The sequence below is a fragment of the Pleurodeles waltl genome, unplaced genomic scaffold (assembly GCF_031143425.1).
Source record: "Pleurodeles waltl isolate 20211129_DDA unplaced genomic scaffold, aPleWal1.hap1.20221129 scaffold_54, whole genome shotgun sequence".
In the NCBI taxonomy this organism is placed as follows: domain Eukaryota; kingdom Metazoa; phylum Chordata; class Amphibia; order Caudata; family Salamandridae; genus Pleurodeles; species Pleurodeles waltl.
In genome coordinates, this window is record NW_027150248.1 from 2,333,711 (window position 1) to 2,351,000 (window position 17,290).

General features: G+C 44.2%; 1 protein-coding gene across 2 annotated transcripts in view; it reads right to left on the minus strand.

Annotated features, from left to right (window-relative positions):
* Window positions 1–1,004: 1,004 nt before the first annotated feature.
* Window positions 1,005–17,290, minus strand: part of LOC138278705 (zinc finger protein 664-like) — a 33,908-nt gene continuing 17,622 nt past the window's right edge. For both annotated transcript variants that reach the window (XM_069219279.1, XM_069219280.1), the window contains one exon: window positions 1,005–4,200. In XM_069219279.1, coding sequence (XP_069075380.1) covers window positions 2,652–3,257 — 606 coding nt within the window. In that variant the 5' untranslated portion in view covers window positions 3,258–4,200 and the 3' untranslated portion in view covers window positions 1,005–2,651. The remainder of the gene's footprint in view (window positions 4,201–17,290) is intronic.

A 17,290-nucleotide genomic window follows, 5' to 3' on the forward strand; every position in this document is an offset into this window, starting at 1 on the left:
CACAAAGGATATTCACTGAAACTCTAATTCCTTACATTATCATTTCTATGCTATAAACCTTTTTCAGTAAAGCTGTATGTCTGCTAGTTTAGTGGTCATTTGAATGGATAATGTGCTGTCTGTAGATGACACTGCGTTACTGTATGATGCTTTAATAACTTATTAGCGACTCACGCCCGCCATGCATTGTTCTGTTTTCAATGATGAGATTTCAAATGTTGCACTGATGGTATCAATGATGCTATTGAACATGTGATAAATGATTTAATATGTGCGGTAACTGGCTGTGCATGGTGAGGGTGTGAGTTAAAGTTACTTTAGGGCATGAGTTATGGTTACTAGAAATAATTAGAACTGGTGAATTTCAGTGATTTGTGAGTTTAAAACATTATGTTGTCACTGGAATTTTTACCTAACTATAACACCACTTTAAACTCTTTTTTCAGTGAATTTCTAAGATATTTTTTAAATGTAAAGCAAGATATAATAACTCATAACTATAACATCACCTTAACCTTGTCTATTTCAGAGAGTTTCTAGGTTTGTTTTTAACATAAAGGCTTATATTTTACTACTATACGTAAAGCCAACCCCTGCCACACACAACCTTCGTACATGCGTGGAATGGGGTTACCCACAGGGCTGGCCAGCTACCAGAGGGAAGCCAACACCTGTCATGCACAGTTATTACAGTCATTAAGTTGAAGGTTTTGCAGCCAGGCCCTGCATCCAACCCCTTGCACAAAAGCAACCCCCGCCACACATCGCCTTTGGTCGTGTACATCATGAGGTGGGCTGCAGCCCTGGTCTATGGACAGGTCCTGCATCCAACACGTTGCAAGCAGCCAATCCCATGCCACACAAGGTCTTCTGGCATGCGCAGGGTGCAGCATGTCCTGGTCACACTCAGGAAGACTAATAATGTTGTTAAAGAGTCACAACACCAAAATATAACAAGTGGCCTATTGGTTAAAAGAAAGACCCGAAGACATATTTTTTTTTAATAAAACCAAAATGTATCTGAGTCTTTCTTTGAACATTTTTCAACTCACAAAAGAGAATCAGAAAAAAACACATAAGAGCCTTAAACTCCAGACCATGGAGCTCCTGTTAGGAGTGTTTCTGAAAAATATGGTAAGTTCTCCTACAGTCATGGATTCCAAGCCCTCGTCTCTCAATCATTATTCTTTTCCTTTTTATTTTAGGTGTTTCATGCAGCTCCACTCCACCGCCCTTTATAAGCCCCAGGGACCCCATCCCCAGGGCCGTACTCATTTATTTAGGGGAGGGAGCGTGTACCTCTGCAGGACCAAAACCTCTGGGCTGTTTTCTACTGTACATGGAGGTGGGCTGTGCATCCTCTGAAGATTCACTAAAACAACTCCCACAATGTTTGCAATGGTATGGTTTTTCCCCAGTGTGTGTTCACTGATATCTTTGTAGGTCTGATAATTGACTAAAGCTCTTCACACGTTCACCGCACCAGAATGTATTTCCCCTGTTTGTGGTTATTGATGTCTTTGTAAGCCTGATAAGTGACTAAAGTTATTTTTCAGTGCAATTTCATGGTTTTGCCCCAGGTGTGTTTGCTGATGAATCCTTAATGCGGACTTGTGACTAAAACTACTTTCACATTCATTGCAGTGATATTGCTTTTCCCCTCTGTGGTTTCTCTGATTTATCCTTAGGTTTGAGGAATTACTAACTCTACTGCCACAATCCCTCCTTGGTATGGTTTTTCTCCAATGTGTGTTCATTGATGTCCTTGTAGGTCTGATAATTGACTAAAGCTCTTCACATATTCACTGCACCTAAATAGTTTTTCCCTAGTGTGTGTTCTCTGATGCTCCTTTAAGTGTGCGGGTTGAAAAAAGCTCTTCACATATTCACTGCATTTAAATGGGTTCTCTTCAGTGTGAGTTCACTGGTAAATCCTTTATGTTGCAGATTCACTAAAACTACTTTCACATTCACTGCAATGATGTGTTTTTCCCTATTATGTGTCTGATGATATCTTTGTAGGTTTGCTAATCGACTAGAGCTTTTTCCACATTCACAGCACTTTAATGGTTTTTCCCCAGTGTGCGTTCGCAGATGAATACTTACGGTTGAATAACAACTAAAACTACTTCCACAGTCATTTCAATCATATGGTTTTTCACCTGTGTGTGTTCGCTGAGGACTTCGTAGTTGTGATAACCAACGAAAACTTCACACATTCACTGCAATGGAGTGTTTTTTTCCCCTGTGTGTGTTCGTTGCTGTTTTTGTAGGTCTGATAACCGACTATAGCTCTTTGCACATTCAATGCACTTGAATGCCATTTCTTCTGTGTGAGTTCGCTGATTAATCCTTAATCACGAAGAGTCAATAAAACCACTGCCACATGCACTGCAATGGTATGGTTTTTCCCCTGTGTGTGTTTGCCGGTGTCTTTGTAGGTTTGATAATTGACTAAAGCTCTATACACATCCACTGAACTTAATTGGTCTTTCCACCCTGTGTGTGTACGCTGATGCTCTTTTAGGTGTGCTGTTTCACTAAAGCTCTTTCCACATTGATTACACTTGAATGTTTTTTCTCCTGTGTGTCTTTGTTGATGAATCCTTAATGTTGATTAGTGACTAAAACTACTTCCACATTAATTACAATCATATGGTTTTATCCCCATGTGTTCGTTCATGCACTTTTAGGTTTGATAACTGACTAAAGCTCTTCACACATTCACTGCAACTGAATGGCTTTTCTCCTGTGTGTGTTCGCAGATGGTTGTGTAGGGTTGATAACTGACTAAAGCTTTTCATACATTCAGTGCATTTAAAAGGTTTTTCCTCTGTGTGTGTTCGCTGATGAATCCTGAGATTTGAGGAATCACTAAAACTACTTCCACATTCATTGCAATGGTAGGGTTTTTCCCCAGTGTGTGTTCGTTGATGTTTTTGTAGGTCTGATAACCGAATAAAGCTCTTCACACATTCACTGCACTTGAATGCCTTTTCTCCTGTGTGACTTCGCTGATGAACCCTTAATTGTGATGAGTCAATAAAACTTCTTTCACATTCACTGCAATGGTATGGTTTTTCCCCTGTGTGTGTTCGCTGATGTTTTTGCAGGTGTGATAACTGAATAAAGCTCTTCACACAGTGACTGCACTTGAATGTTTTTTCTCTTGTGTGTGTTTGTTGATGTCTTTGTAGGACTGACAAGTGACTAAAGCTCTTCACACATTCACTGCACTTGAATGGCTTTTCCCCCATGTGTGTTAGCTGATGACTCTACAGGGTTGACAAGTGACTAAAGCTCTTCCCACATTCACTATACTAGAATGTTTTTCTTGTGTGTGTTCGGTGATGTCGCTTTAATAGAGATGAGAAACTAAAGCTCCCACTAAATGTGTATTATTTTCTTTCTTGGTTGGTTTCTGTGGGTTGGGTATATCTTTGTCTACATCCCAAGACTTTGTTTCCTGATGGGCCAATATGGCTGATAAAGCACTTGTGCTATTCTAACGTCCTGTATAAGTGTGGCGTTTTGCACATTTGATTTCTGGTTTAACAATAATGTGCCATAGCCATTAAATACTTGCCACACTCATAATATGTATAACGTTTGTTTGTAGGCGATTGTGTCTTTAGATTGAATTATGGTTTTGTACGCTTGTGGGTAAAGATTCATCTTCCCTCTGGCACGTGCAAGTTGGGACAGTCCATTGTATTGTAGATAGCTGAACTCCTCGTTTCTTTACCCTTTGGTTGTCTGGCTCCACTACGGTGTGCCTTTCTCTGGTTGCTGTGGTTTGACCAGAAAGAGTTTACGATACACTTAGAGCAGTGAATTATGGTCTATTATTGCTTTAGAAAACAAAGAACTGCTGTAACCACTTCATACTGATCCCACGATCACAGCTGGTGTTGGAAACCGGTTTATTCAGGAGGTGGTTTGTATTTGTTGTTGTCTTTATTTTCTAGAGTTCATTTCTTAGTCTTGTGACATGGAAGCGCACAGCTCAGACACTTACATCCACTGAATTGCCCTCGACTGCTTCTTCAAGGATCTGTCAGTTTATATGCAGGTTCTTCTGTTGCTGATTGCATATATGTTTTCCTAAATACCGGAGCTTATTGTTGGTGACTGTTTATTGCAGATTTGCAGTTTTGTCTTCATTAATCATAATAATGTAATGCATTCAAGGCTTGTTTTCTGTTGGATGTAAAGAGATTTAAAATTACTAAATGGAAACATAATGGAATGTGAATACATAATATTTAACTGGTTGTTAATGACATTTCTTCTTTACTGTCTCTGAGACTTAGCAAAGAATATTTCAGCATACATGGATATTTAACTAATAATTCTGTTGAACACGTCACATCTTATTATCTTCAGAAAAGGTGATTTACCAGTGTACACAGAGTAAGTTGGGGAAAAAAGCGCGGTCATGGAGCACCCACGTGCTAAAGGTACAGTTTTAGGTAGATGCACATGGACTCGATTTAATTTAAACAAGAATAGATTATGGAAAAAAGGATGGATCAGGCTGGGCTGCTGTCTTCAGGAAGTATATAACAAAGGTAACTCATCAGGAAGTATATAACAAAAGTTTATCTTCAGTAATTCTATTCACATACTTCTCAGTCTTTTTCTGTTCACATTGGAACACCTCAAATCCTGTTCTTTAAGTCATCCTCAACACTTTTAACAGCTCCCCTGGTTCAAGCATTTTTGGTTTCTTCTAAGCAGGAAGACTGGAGCATTACTGCAAGTTAAGGTAGGATTCCTATAGCCATAACGTCAGTCCATCTGCCTAAAACCAGTGTAGCTCACAGGGCCTGCTTCTGGCCCTGAAAGACAACTTAAAAAAGGAATCATATGCACAGATAAGGCAATCAAACATTGATTAATAACATTTAATATTCAACGATATCAGTCATTTAGTCCTTATAGTGAATCCATCACAATCAATAGTTTACTCCACCTATCTCAGCATCAGATGTGTGCATATTCATCTTTTCTATTCCCTTTTTTCTACCTTTACATGATATTTGACTTAATGTTGTCCATCTGGGGCCCAGGATGCTACTTTGTGGGTGTACATTGTGCCCAGTGTATTTTCAGTGTTGGAAAGCCTCAGTTTTATTAGAGGCACTGTATTATCTCACCACTGCTGGGGCTTGCAGTCATAAGGCCATTACCTAAGTTGGGAGGACCATGGACTTTCAAGATGGAAGTGAACAGATTTCAGCATCTACTTTGATCCAGACTGCTTGTGAATACTATTAGGAAATAAAAACTTCTGAATTAGCACGAGCCTGATAATTGTATCACTATAAACACTACTGGACACATTGGAGGAGATGTACAGTGTGATTTGCCTGTACCTGACTGAAACCCTTCGTCTTCTGCTAGTAGAGAATGAGCCCTGATGAAGTCCCGGAGTGGATGATATTCTGCGTGAAAAGTGGTTTATTATATGGTGTGGTTGTGCAACCTCATCATAAAATGAAGGCACAATCCTGTGTTGAGACAAGTCAGGTTTGTTTGTAAAACCTCAGCTCAGTCCTGGGCAGCCGTAGCTTGGAGCAGTCAGGCTTGATCAAAGGAACAGGTGTAAAGCACGAAGATGTACCAGAACTGTTGAATAAAAAGAAAACACAATAAAAATCCAACACCAAATTATAAAATAGATTGTATTTCTATCTTTGAATAGACACTTCAATGACAAACATCTGGAGATGTTAACTAATAAATCAATGCTTTCCACTAATGCATTAAATATTTTTAATCTACGTGACTCATGGTTAGGGTTAGCCACAACAGGTAACTTGAATATAGGTACAAGAGCACTCTTGTGTGGTCCAACTCCAATACGGAACCAGTCAGGTCCAGTAGTTTCCTCTTGGTTTAAGCAGTCTTAAGTTCCAGGTCCTATCAGTGAACTGCTGTTGAAATCAATGGAGTGGTCCTGATGCAAGAGATGCAGGACGGTGAAGATTCTCAAGGATCCTGAGGTGGCTGAGCCAGTGTTATGGGGTCCTCATATGGCAACCCCTTGGCCCACGAGTTTGAGGGAGCGACTTTAACCTCAGCGGTCGAAGTCCTGCAACTTCCAGTTGGAAAACAGCACAAAAACAGTTGCCACTGGTCTACTGTTCTCCTGTTACAACAAATTCAACAGTTCCCTTTAACTTTCTGTAACGTCTGTACAGAGCCACCAAACTGCACTCTGACATCTCTTCCTGGTCCAACAGACTGAGGCGCAATGTTTGAGGGTCAGAACTTGGTCTCCCAGGCTGCACCTCAGCTTTCGGTGATGTTCAGGCTTGCTAGTGTCGGGCTCTCAATGGTGCAGTCAGTTAATTCCCTGCGGCTGTAACTGTAACAGATAGTCAGCCATCTGACTCTTGGTGTCACCTTCTCTGCCAGGGGCTTGTAGACAACTACAGGCAGAGCCCTCTCTTTGCTAGTTTAAGGTCCAAGGCACAGTCCTGTCTTTGGTGCAGCCTCTTTTTGCTGGGTCCAGGGACAACAGGGCAGCCTTTCTTTGGTCCTCTCTCCAGTACAGATGTTACCTGAGAAATGGGTGTCAGGGGTGCCACTTTTATGCCCACTACGAGCTAGGGGGATGTGGCTACTAACTAGCCAATGGGCTACCAGGTCCCTTCCGCCTGATGACGCCCACTCCCAACATGGCAGAACTCTTTTCTCATTGTGATGAGCACCCTAGCACAGCCCAGAGGTGTGGCTACCTAGAGGTGCACTCTCCTTCAAAACACGGTTTGACAATAGCTTCTCCCTCTATGCCCGCGATGTCTCCTAAAACAGAAGAACCAATGGGACGATGGCGAGGACTTTGGATTGGCTCCATTCGATCCATGTGAGTCAAAGCACATTCATAGCAGAAAGTCTGAGCACTGGATTATTTCCATGTTTGCTCGCATCACAAGAATGGGCCTTTTAAAAACACCTCGAGGACAGACCAGAGGTTGATGTACCAGTGACTTTGTTTTTGGTTGTAACCGCACTACGGCGGCTTAATTTTATGATATATGGTCTGATTTATTATACAATGCAGTCTGGCCACCTTACCACTTATAAAGGCTGTATTAGTGAACAAGATTTTGATATCCAGTCTTTTGTTCATCCTGAAGAGGCCTAAAATTATTAAAGGCGAAACATGTCAACCTATCTTTGTAACAGAGGATTTACTATAAGATGAATGATGATGCAAATTTCATGTGGAAGGGCCTGGACCATTTAATGGCCTTTGATATTGGTTTCACCTTCCCTCCTTTTTTTTTGCTACCACCAGGTGGATCATAAACTCAAATATATTTGATGTACCACCTACTCTAAAAACAATGAATGTTTGGAAAGACAAGGAATGGTTGTGTAGGTAAGAATGTACAAATAACAAAAGCATTAGATGTTGCTTTGTTATTGTGTATTCATGTACATGTAATTCTTTTGATAATCCAGGTTATTGTTGTTCTTTTTATATGGTTTATATTATTTGTTTGCTAATAAAAAGGAATCATTAACAAGTACACACAAGCGATAGAACAGGGAGAAATGAGTTTTCATCAATTACGTGGTTGAATAATTTGAGATGAGAAATTCATACTAATGTAATCAAATTAAGTTAAATTTGTGGTCAAGTCATCAGGATATTTTTCTCATGCTTTCCACATCATATGTTCCTGCTAAAACAAAAGAGAAGCCCCTTCCATGAGTGACTACTATTTGCCCTTCAATGGCAGCTTCGCCTCTGAAGTTCACCTTTGGGAGCACACCTACTCTGGCCATCTTGCCAGTCGCACCTCTTCCTTCGGCAGGTCCTTTGTTCCTCTTCCCGAGAGTCGTTCTCACATCTCCCCAGGAGGGCAGAAGGCTACCTCGAGGACAGCAGCCTTTGTGGAACCATAAACGGCTACAGGAACACTTTGGGCAATAAAGTGGCAACTTTTGTACAAAAGGTACATTAAATTCTACTTGAGCAACAAGTCAGTTTCATACAATGATTTATTTGATAACTTCAAGTACCATATTCAGTAGTATCATTTTGAAGACACCACTTCTGAGTTGTTAGAGTCTAACTCCATACTCGCCAATGGGGCTACTAGCCTTTCCACAGTAAAACAACAATGTGGAGTTTTTAGTGTCAGGACATGTAAAGTCAATAAAACACATGTCCTTCTTTTCAATATAATGCCTCCTACCTTTAGAAAAAGGAAGGTGTTGGACTTTGCCATTAATTTAAAGGGCATACTCAAGTTAACAAGTAGAAAGTGCTCTGCCAGCCAGCAGCGGTGGGCGGGGAGTCATGTGTTGCTTGGTCACACTTGTGGTGGTACAATAAGTGCTGGAGTCCACAGGGGGCACTTACCTTACAGGCACTAGGTACCACTGGTATAATATACTAGGCATATATGAGTATTTTAACTTATGCCAGTTGTGGGTAAACCAATTAGACATACACATGTTAGGGATCAAAGCAATGGCACAGAGGTCTGAGTGGCAGGACTCAGTGCACCTTCAGAGTCAAAAAACCAGCAGCATCAGGCCAAAGGTTTGGGGTTCTCATGCCAACACTTTGGCTGTGTCTTTAAAAGTGGATTTGTAATTAAGAAGTATTTTTCACTAAATGGCGGACTGGCAATGAATTCTTCTGTCCTAGGAATTCCAATGTGCTGTTCACCTCTCCTGTGCGATCTGCATGTGAATAACAAACAAAGAACACTTGGGACTAGCACTGCTCAATGCTGGTGGACTAAATACAAGAGACATCTGTGAGTTCTGGCACTTTTATTGGAGTAATGTTAGCTCTATAGTAAAATAGGATTTATGCTTGAAATTTGGACCCGGGTATTGAGTGCTTCTTCTACTCGGATGTATTTCTGCTTAAATTCTGGATTTAGTGGCAGTTGATAGCAGCTGGACTCCCAAGAGCTGAGCTCCAAAACATTCAGTCGCCACATCTGGGGTTAGGTGCAGTATGGGTATGCCATGACTTCATTTTTTGTGTTATCTGCCACCCTTGCCAGACTTCTTTTCTCTTCTTGTTCCAGTGCTTGTCACCCATCATCATGAACTGTCCAGAGTCGACTTCACTATTGGTTCACTCTGATGCTTCCATTGATTAATGCTCTTTATCTTACTGACTTTTCTCCATTTTTTTACCAATGTGCATCGTCAGAGAAGAAGACGGGTTGCATCAAGAGAGCCAATGAGAGCCCATCTGGTTTAGACTTTTGTAGTCATGAATTCCAATGGCAGTTGGGAACTGCAGTCTTTTGGTAACTGCATTTAACTTGACTACTCTACAGACAAAGAAAGTAAAGTAATTCATAATACTTGCCTCTGTGCTTTTAATGAATTTGAGATTTTCAACGCTTTCCACTCAGGAAATTCTAAACTCAGAGCATTCACACAAGATATGTCATGGTGTAATGTTATCTGTATTTGACAACCGACTATTTTGACCACTGACTCCATTTTGTGCTTAGCTTCAGTTGCCGTCACAGTGGCGGTGCAGGGTTTTTCCACACCGAGCGTGTTTTCCACATAGAACTTGTTTGCGCTTTTCTCACCAGCACAGGGTTCACCGTATTGGAACAAAACATGGGGATGTGAAAGGTGGACGTTATAAGAGAGAATCTCAGCCTGGGAATGTTTTCATCAAGGAAAAGTACATCTCCTCTGTCTCTGGAATGCGCACTGGGGCAGGGCTCATTCCTTTGAGTGTTTACGACGCAGACCGAGTACAGCCACCACTTGAATGTCATAACAGAAAGGGGGGGAGATTGCCAGAATCTTCCTCTTGAGTTTGTTTAAGGTATATAAGGTGGGCAAACTTGGCACTGAGGTAGAAGGAGCTCACCTGAATGTGGACGCACAGTTCAGGAAAAACTCTAATGTTGGGAATACCTCCTGTCTTAGCCATCCAGGGTTCCTCAGCTTGATCCTGGCCAGGATGAAGAATTTAACCCCCACATGACACATTTTAATTCTTAAGTATTTAACCTGACTTCGTGTGTGTATATATATATATATATTCATTGTCGATGTATTAAACATTTTCTGTCTGTCATTGTTTAACTGCTGTGAGTATTTTGGCATCTACACGTGGGTCACTGCATTCAAGTTAAACGCTCATGTTCATATTTTTGTGTGCTTTTATTTGATATCTGGCAAGTGTCTTAATAAATTCAGTACTCAGACTGAGTGTGCTACATTCTTTGGCATTGTTTCCTCTTAGTTTAAAGTAGAGCAACACACATGGGATGTGCATACTTGGTAGATAACATAGTCAGATGGTTGTAGGAGGCTGGACTGGTTTGCAGTGAGTACCAAGGGGTACTTACACCTTGCACCAGGCCCAGGTATCCCTTATTACTGTAGAGGGGTGTCTAGCAGCTTAGGCTGATAGATAATGGTAGCTTAGCAGAGCAGCTTAGGCTGAACTAGGAGACGAGTGAAGCTCCTACAGTACCACTAGTGTCATATGCACAATATCATAAGAAAGCACAATACACAGATATACTAAAAATAAAGGTACTTTATTTTTATGACAATATGCCAAAGTATCTCAGTGAGTACCCTCAGTATGAGGATAGCAAATATACACAATATATATGTACACAATACCAAAAATATGCAGTATAGTAGTAGAAAACAGTGCAAACAATGTATAGTTACAATAGGATGCAATGGGGACACATAGGGATAGGGGCAACACAAACCATATACTCCAAAAGTGGAATGCGAACCACGAATGGACCCCAAACCTATGTGACCTTGTAGAGGGTCGCTGGGACTGGAAAACAGTGAGGGTTAGAAAAATAGCCCACCCCAAGACCCTGAAAAGTGAGTGCAAAGTGCCCTAAAGTTCCCCAAAGGACATAGAAGTCGTGATAGGGGAATTCTGCAGGAAAGACACAAACCAGCAATGCAACAACGATGGATTTCCAAACGCGGGTACCTGTGGAACAAGGGGACCAAGTCCAAAAGACACAAGCAAGTCGGAGATGGGCAGATGCCCAGGAAATGCCAGCTGTAGGTGCAAAGAAGCTGCTACTAGGTAGTAGAAGCTGAGGATTCTGCAGGAACGACAAGGGCTAGAAACTTCCCCTTTGGAGGATGGATGTCCCTCGTCGTGAAGAGTCGTGCAGAAGTGTTTTCCTGCCGAAAGACTGCCAACAAGCCTTGCTAGCTGCAAATCGTGCGGTTACGGTTTTTGGATGCTGCTGTGGCCCACAAGGGACCAGGATGTCGCCAATTGCGTCAGGGGACAGAGGGGGCGCCCAGCAAGACAAGGAGCCCTCTCAGAAGCAGGCAGCACCCACAGAAGTGCCAGAACAGGCACTACGAAGAGGAGTGAAACGGTGCTCACCCGAAGTTGCACAAAGGAGTCCCACGCCGCCGGAGGACGACTTAGAAAGTCCTGCAATGCAGGTTAGAGTGCCGTGGACCCAGGCTTGGCTGTGCACAAAGGATTTCCACCAGAAGTGCACAGAGGCCGGAGTAGCTGCAAAAGACGCGGTTCCCAGCAATGCAGTCTGGCGTGGGGAGGCAAGGACTTACCTCCACCAAACTTGGACTGAAGAGTCACTGGACTGTGGGAGTCACTTGGACAGAGTTGCTGGATTCAAGGGACCTCGCTCGTCGTGCTGAGAGGAGACCCAGGGGACCGGTGATGCAGTTCTTTGGTGCCTGCGGTAGCAGGGGGAAGATTCCGTCGACCCACGGGAGATTTCCTCGGAGCTTCTAGTGCAGAGAGGAGGCAGACTACCCCCACAGCATGCACCGCCAGGAAAACAGTCGAGAAGGCGGCAGGATCAGCGTTACAGAGTTGCAGTAGTCGTCTTTGCTACTTTGTTGCAGTGTTGCAGGCTTCCAGCGCGGTCAGCAGTCGATTCCTTGGCAGAAGGTGAAGAGAGATGCAGAGGAACTCCGATGAGCTCTTACATTCGTTATCTAAGGAATTCCCCAAAGCAGAGACCCTAAATAGCCAGAAAAGAGGGTTTGGCTACTTAGGAGAGAGGATAGGCTAGCAACACCTGAAGGAGCCTATCAGAAGGAGTCTCTGACGTCACCTGCTGGCCCTGGCCACTCAGAGCAGTCCAGTGTGCCAGCAGCACCTCTGTTTCCAAGATGGCAGAGGTCTGGAGCACACTGGAGGAGCTCTGGGCACCAGGGGAGGTGCAGGTCAGGGGAGTGGTCACTCCCCTTTCCTTTGTCCAGTTTTCACGCCAGAGCAGGGCTGAGGGGTCCCTGAACTGGTGTAGACTGGCTTATGCAGAAATGGGCACCATCTGTGCCCATGAAAGCATTTCCAGAGGCTGGGGGAGACTACTCCTCCCCTGCCTTAACACCTTTTTCCAAAGGGAGAGGGTGTAACACCCTCTCTCTGTGGAAGTCCTTTGTTCTGCCTTCCTGGGCCAAGCCTGGCTGGACCCCAGGAGGGCAGAAACCTGTCTGAGGGGTTGGCAGCAGCAGCAGCTGCAGTGAAACCCCTGAAAAGGCAGTTTGGCAGAACCCGGGTCTGTGCTACAGACCCGTGGGATCATGGGATTGTGCCAACAATGCCAGGATGGCATAGAGGGGGCAATTCCATGATCTTAGACATGTTACATGGCCATATTCGGAGTTACCATTGTGAAGCTACACATAGGTAGTGAGCTATGTGTAGTGCACGCGTGTAATGGTGTCCCCGCACTCACAAAGTCCGGGGAATTTGCCCTGAACGATGTGGGAGCACCTTGGCTAGTGCCACGGTGCCCTCACACTAAGTAACTTAGCACCCAACCTTTACTAAGTAAAGGTTAGACATATAGGTGACTTATAAGTTACTTAAGTGCAGTGAAAATGGCTGTGAAATAATGTGTGCATTATTTCACTCAGGCTGCAGTGGCAGGCCTGTGTAAGAATTGTCAGAGCTCCCTATGGGTGGCAAAAGAAATGCTGCAGCCCATAGGGATCTCCTGGAACCCCACTACCCTGGGTACCTCAGTACCATATACTAGGGAATTATAAGGGTGTTCCAGTATGCCAATGTGAATTGGTGAAATTGGTCACTAGCCTGTTAGTGACAATTTGGAAAGGAATGAGAGAGCATAACCACTGAGGTTCTGGATAGCAGAGCCTCAGTGAGACAGTTAGGCATCACACAGGGAACACATACATATAGGTCACAAACTTATGAGCACTGGGGTCCTGGCTAGCAGGGTCCCAGTGACACATAACAATCATACTGAAAACATAGGGTTTTCACTATGAGCACTGGGCCCTGGCTGGCAGGATCTCAGTGAGACAGTGAAAACACCCTGACATACACTCGCAAACAGGCCAAAAGTGGGGGGTAACAAGGCTAGAAAGAGGCTACTTTCTCACAATGGTTGAAAGGAAAGAAGCTGGAAAAGAGAAAATGAAGAAGGGAAGATAAGGGCAAAAGAAACCCAGCATCTCCAAGGGCTCAGCCTCTAAAGAATATAGGCCCTCATTATGATACTGGTGGTAAACACCACCTACTGCAGCGGCGATGGCTGCCAAAAGAGTGTCGACGCCAGTAGACCACCGGCAGCTGTATTATGAGAAATAATACTGCCTGGCGGTGTTCTACTGGGGGACACTGCTGGTGGCAGCAGTGCCCCGTCCCATCTCTTTCCGGAGGACCCCCTGCACACAGGTAAGTGGTGGTCTGACAGGGGAGGCGGGTGGGGGTGTTGTGTGTGTGGGGGGGTGTGGGGGCACATGTCACATAGTTAAGAGGTCCACAGTAAAGTAAATCTCTCTTGTTTTATGCCCCATCTTTAGGTGTTTATAAATGGTGGTGTGTGTATATGTTTTAAGGCCACACCTGTTAGATAACATGAGGTCGTCACCCTGCCGCCACAGACACACCTGCCATACAGCCTGAATTGCAACAGAACAAAGGGCAGAAAAACATGGGGCTTAACCTACATGAGGAGACTTATTCCCCTGGGCAAAACCTCCACACAGCTTAATACCTGTTAACCAAGGGCTGTAAAGGACATTGAATTAGGCTTTTCCACTGAGTGAGACTCTTTCCAGTTATTTGCACCTGTGCCTCATCCTGATCTTCTTCATATACTGCTGAGAACATGCAGAGACACAAAATTCATGTAGGAAGAGGAACTTAGCTAAAGAGGGGGGTGCAGTGCTTCACTATTAGATTCAAGTGAATTACAATCTCATTGTGTTGTGTAATAGTTTGTTTTACTGCAAGATTAAAGCACTTCCTTTGGACATTGAGGCCCTCATCGTGAAATTGGCGGTAAATTCCGCTAACCGCCATGGTGACAGCTGCCAATGTACTGCTGAGGAGGCGGACATCTGTGATACTATTAATTGTGTTTGACCAATGACTTTGTGTTTCACCATTGCGCATATTAGTTGCTCAATGTTCACCAGTAGCACATTATGGGGGTCATTCCGACCCTGGCGGTCCAAGACCGCCAGGGCCGGGGCCCACGGAAGCACCGCCAACAGGCTGGCGGTGCTTCAATGCCCATTCTGACTGCAGCGTTAAAGCTGCGGTCAGAAAAGGCAATCCGGCGGTTTCCCGCCGGATTTCCCCTGCTTGGGCTGAATCTCTATGGCGGCGCTGATTCCGACCCCCTTCCCGCCATCCTGTTCCTGGCGGTTTTTACCGCCAGGAACAGGATGGCGGGAACGGGTGTCGTGGAGCCCCTGGGGGCCCCATAAAGATTTTCACTGTCTGCATTGCAGACAGTGAAAATCGAGGTGGGTGCAACTGCATCCGTCGCACCCCTGCAACTCCGCCGGCTCCATTCGGAGCCGGCTTCATTGTTGCAGGGCCTTTCCCGCTGGGCCGGCGGGCGCTCCTTTGGCGGGCGCCCGCCGGCCCAGCGGGAAAGCCATAATGGCCTCCGCGGTCTTTTGACCGCGGAGCAGCCAAATGGCGGTTTCCGCTTGGCGGGCGGTGCCCGCCGCCCGCCAATGTCGGAATGAGGGCCTATATGTTTTGTTCAGTTTAGCTGCCTATTGGCTTTGACATGGCATTAGCCATTACATTCTGTATTCAGTTTAGCTGCCTATTGGCTTTGACATGACATTAGACATTACATTTGATATTTAGGTTAGCTGCCTATTGGCTTTAACGTGGGGTTAGACATTGCAGATGAGCTGTGTTTTTCCAAGCTGTGTTTTTCCACAAGATGGACCAAGCTGTTTTCTTCACACCAGATCTTAGTTGATAAGAGCACGTAGATTTTGTGTTTACCTCGCAATCCAGTCTGAAAACGAGGAGCTTGGGAGAATTGCCCACTCTCCAGGTTTCTCCGGTTCTCACACTGAGTTTGCTTTTAAGTATGACTCTGGGCTACAGCAGAGGTAGATTGAATCTGCTTGACTTCAGACAGGAACGGAGACGTCAGTTGCCTGTCTCCCGTTTGGGTAGAAAATCTCTTTCTCGCAGTTGACCGGAGTCATCAACTTGCAGACCCCAGAAAGATGAAGCTTAATATAGGCTCTACAGCCTAGCCCACACTGTGATGAATTTTGACTTTTATGCTTTGCTTTGAAGTTATGCTATAATATAATCACATCTATTTGCTGTGTACATTGCAACTGAGAAGTACTTTGATATATTTTGCTTTCATTGCTGTAACGACTTTTGAACGTGTGCTTCCAATCTATTAATTTCGTCTCTCAAGAACCTTGTGGTGGAGAATTAATAACAATAAATGTCTTCTTTAAACTCAGAAGTGCATTCCAGAGAGGTTCTGTAAGCTCGGTTATGAGATAAGGGCAGGAAAGCAGAACAACATCCGTTCGCCAAATTATGATACACACACACCAATGTAACAGAATACTGCCACATACACAAATCCACTAACCCAAAGGTCAGTGTTAAAGTGTCCGTACCAACACCCATACCGTTACGCCAACAAAACAACACCCACCACATCATGATCCCAGAGTCACCATGGTGGACATTCAATGGCGGTAAACCATTGGCGGTACACACCGGCACGCTCAGAATGGATACCCAAATACTAAACTACACAACACTCGCCAATACCAAAAACACACACCGGACACCAATACGCACACCACACCCACCCACCCACAGCACTATAAAACACACACACACATTACCCACAACCTTTTACAACTACAAATTATTGGACAACACATACACCCATACATCCCTCACACACCTCAATTCACAGACCCAACCCCATTACCCTCATACCCACAGCCATGTTCGAGCGCTAGAAGAAGAGCCTTAAGCTCGGCCAACTGGGCTGTGCAGTCCCCTAAGGTCTGAGTGTAGGTATTATGAGGATGGAAAACTCCGTCTTCCATTACCCCGCACACGGCCGCGCAAGCTGCCGAGTATTGATGTTTAGTACCCACAGCCGGTTGTGCCGATCCGTCAGTATAAATGATGGTATCACAACTGTCTATTGGCAATATATGTAGAGGAGCGGGGTACTCCTGTTCATACTGGAGAAATTCTTGCGTCTGAAGTCTTGGGTCAAACACATAATCAACATCAGTGGCGGTCAGAGACGTTGCCCATTGAATCCAGCGTGGATGTAATGCCTTAGCATTTGGAACGCTCGTTTTAGTGACAGCCTCTAAGGCCGGTACCGGGGAGACAACAATAATGCGCTTCCCCTGGGCAAGTGGCCTCTCCTTTATGACGGCCATCTGAACTGCTGTCAGAATTTTTTCAGTAGAAGCAAAACGTTTCTCCGCATTGGAGTACAAATGTGATTTGTATGCTATCGGCACCGTGTCACCCTCATTAAAGGTGACATAGGTAAATCCAAGGGCACCAGCTATTATTCTGATGACCAAATTTGTTTTATTATCACGTGTGAACAAGTGTCTAGCTTCCAGCATGTCCTGTTGTATGTCCCTAAGGATGTGTGTGTGTTCAATTGTCCATCGCCTGCTAGAAAAATTGGGCTGAATTAAGTCATAAAGCGGTTTGATGCGTTCAGCATAATCTGGAATGTATGTTCTGCCAAAATTAAAGAAACCCAGTAATGACTGTAATTTCTTAAGCGTGTTTGGAGGCTGTAGCTGAGCACACTTTTCTAGGAAGTGCGGGCCAGGTTCTTTCCCTCGTTTGATAGCTCATATCCTAGTAACAATACACTAAGAAATGCTATCTTGCTTTTCTTAAAATTAAATTTATAGCCGAAGGCTGCAAATCCCAAAATTATCCGATCGACCCTTGCAAGATGAATGTCAAGGGTGTCGTCAGTGAGATAGATATCATCCACATAGGATAATG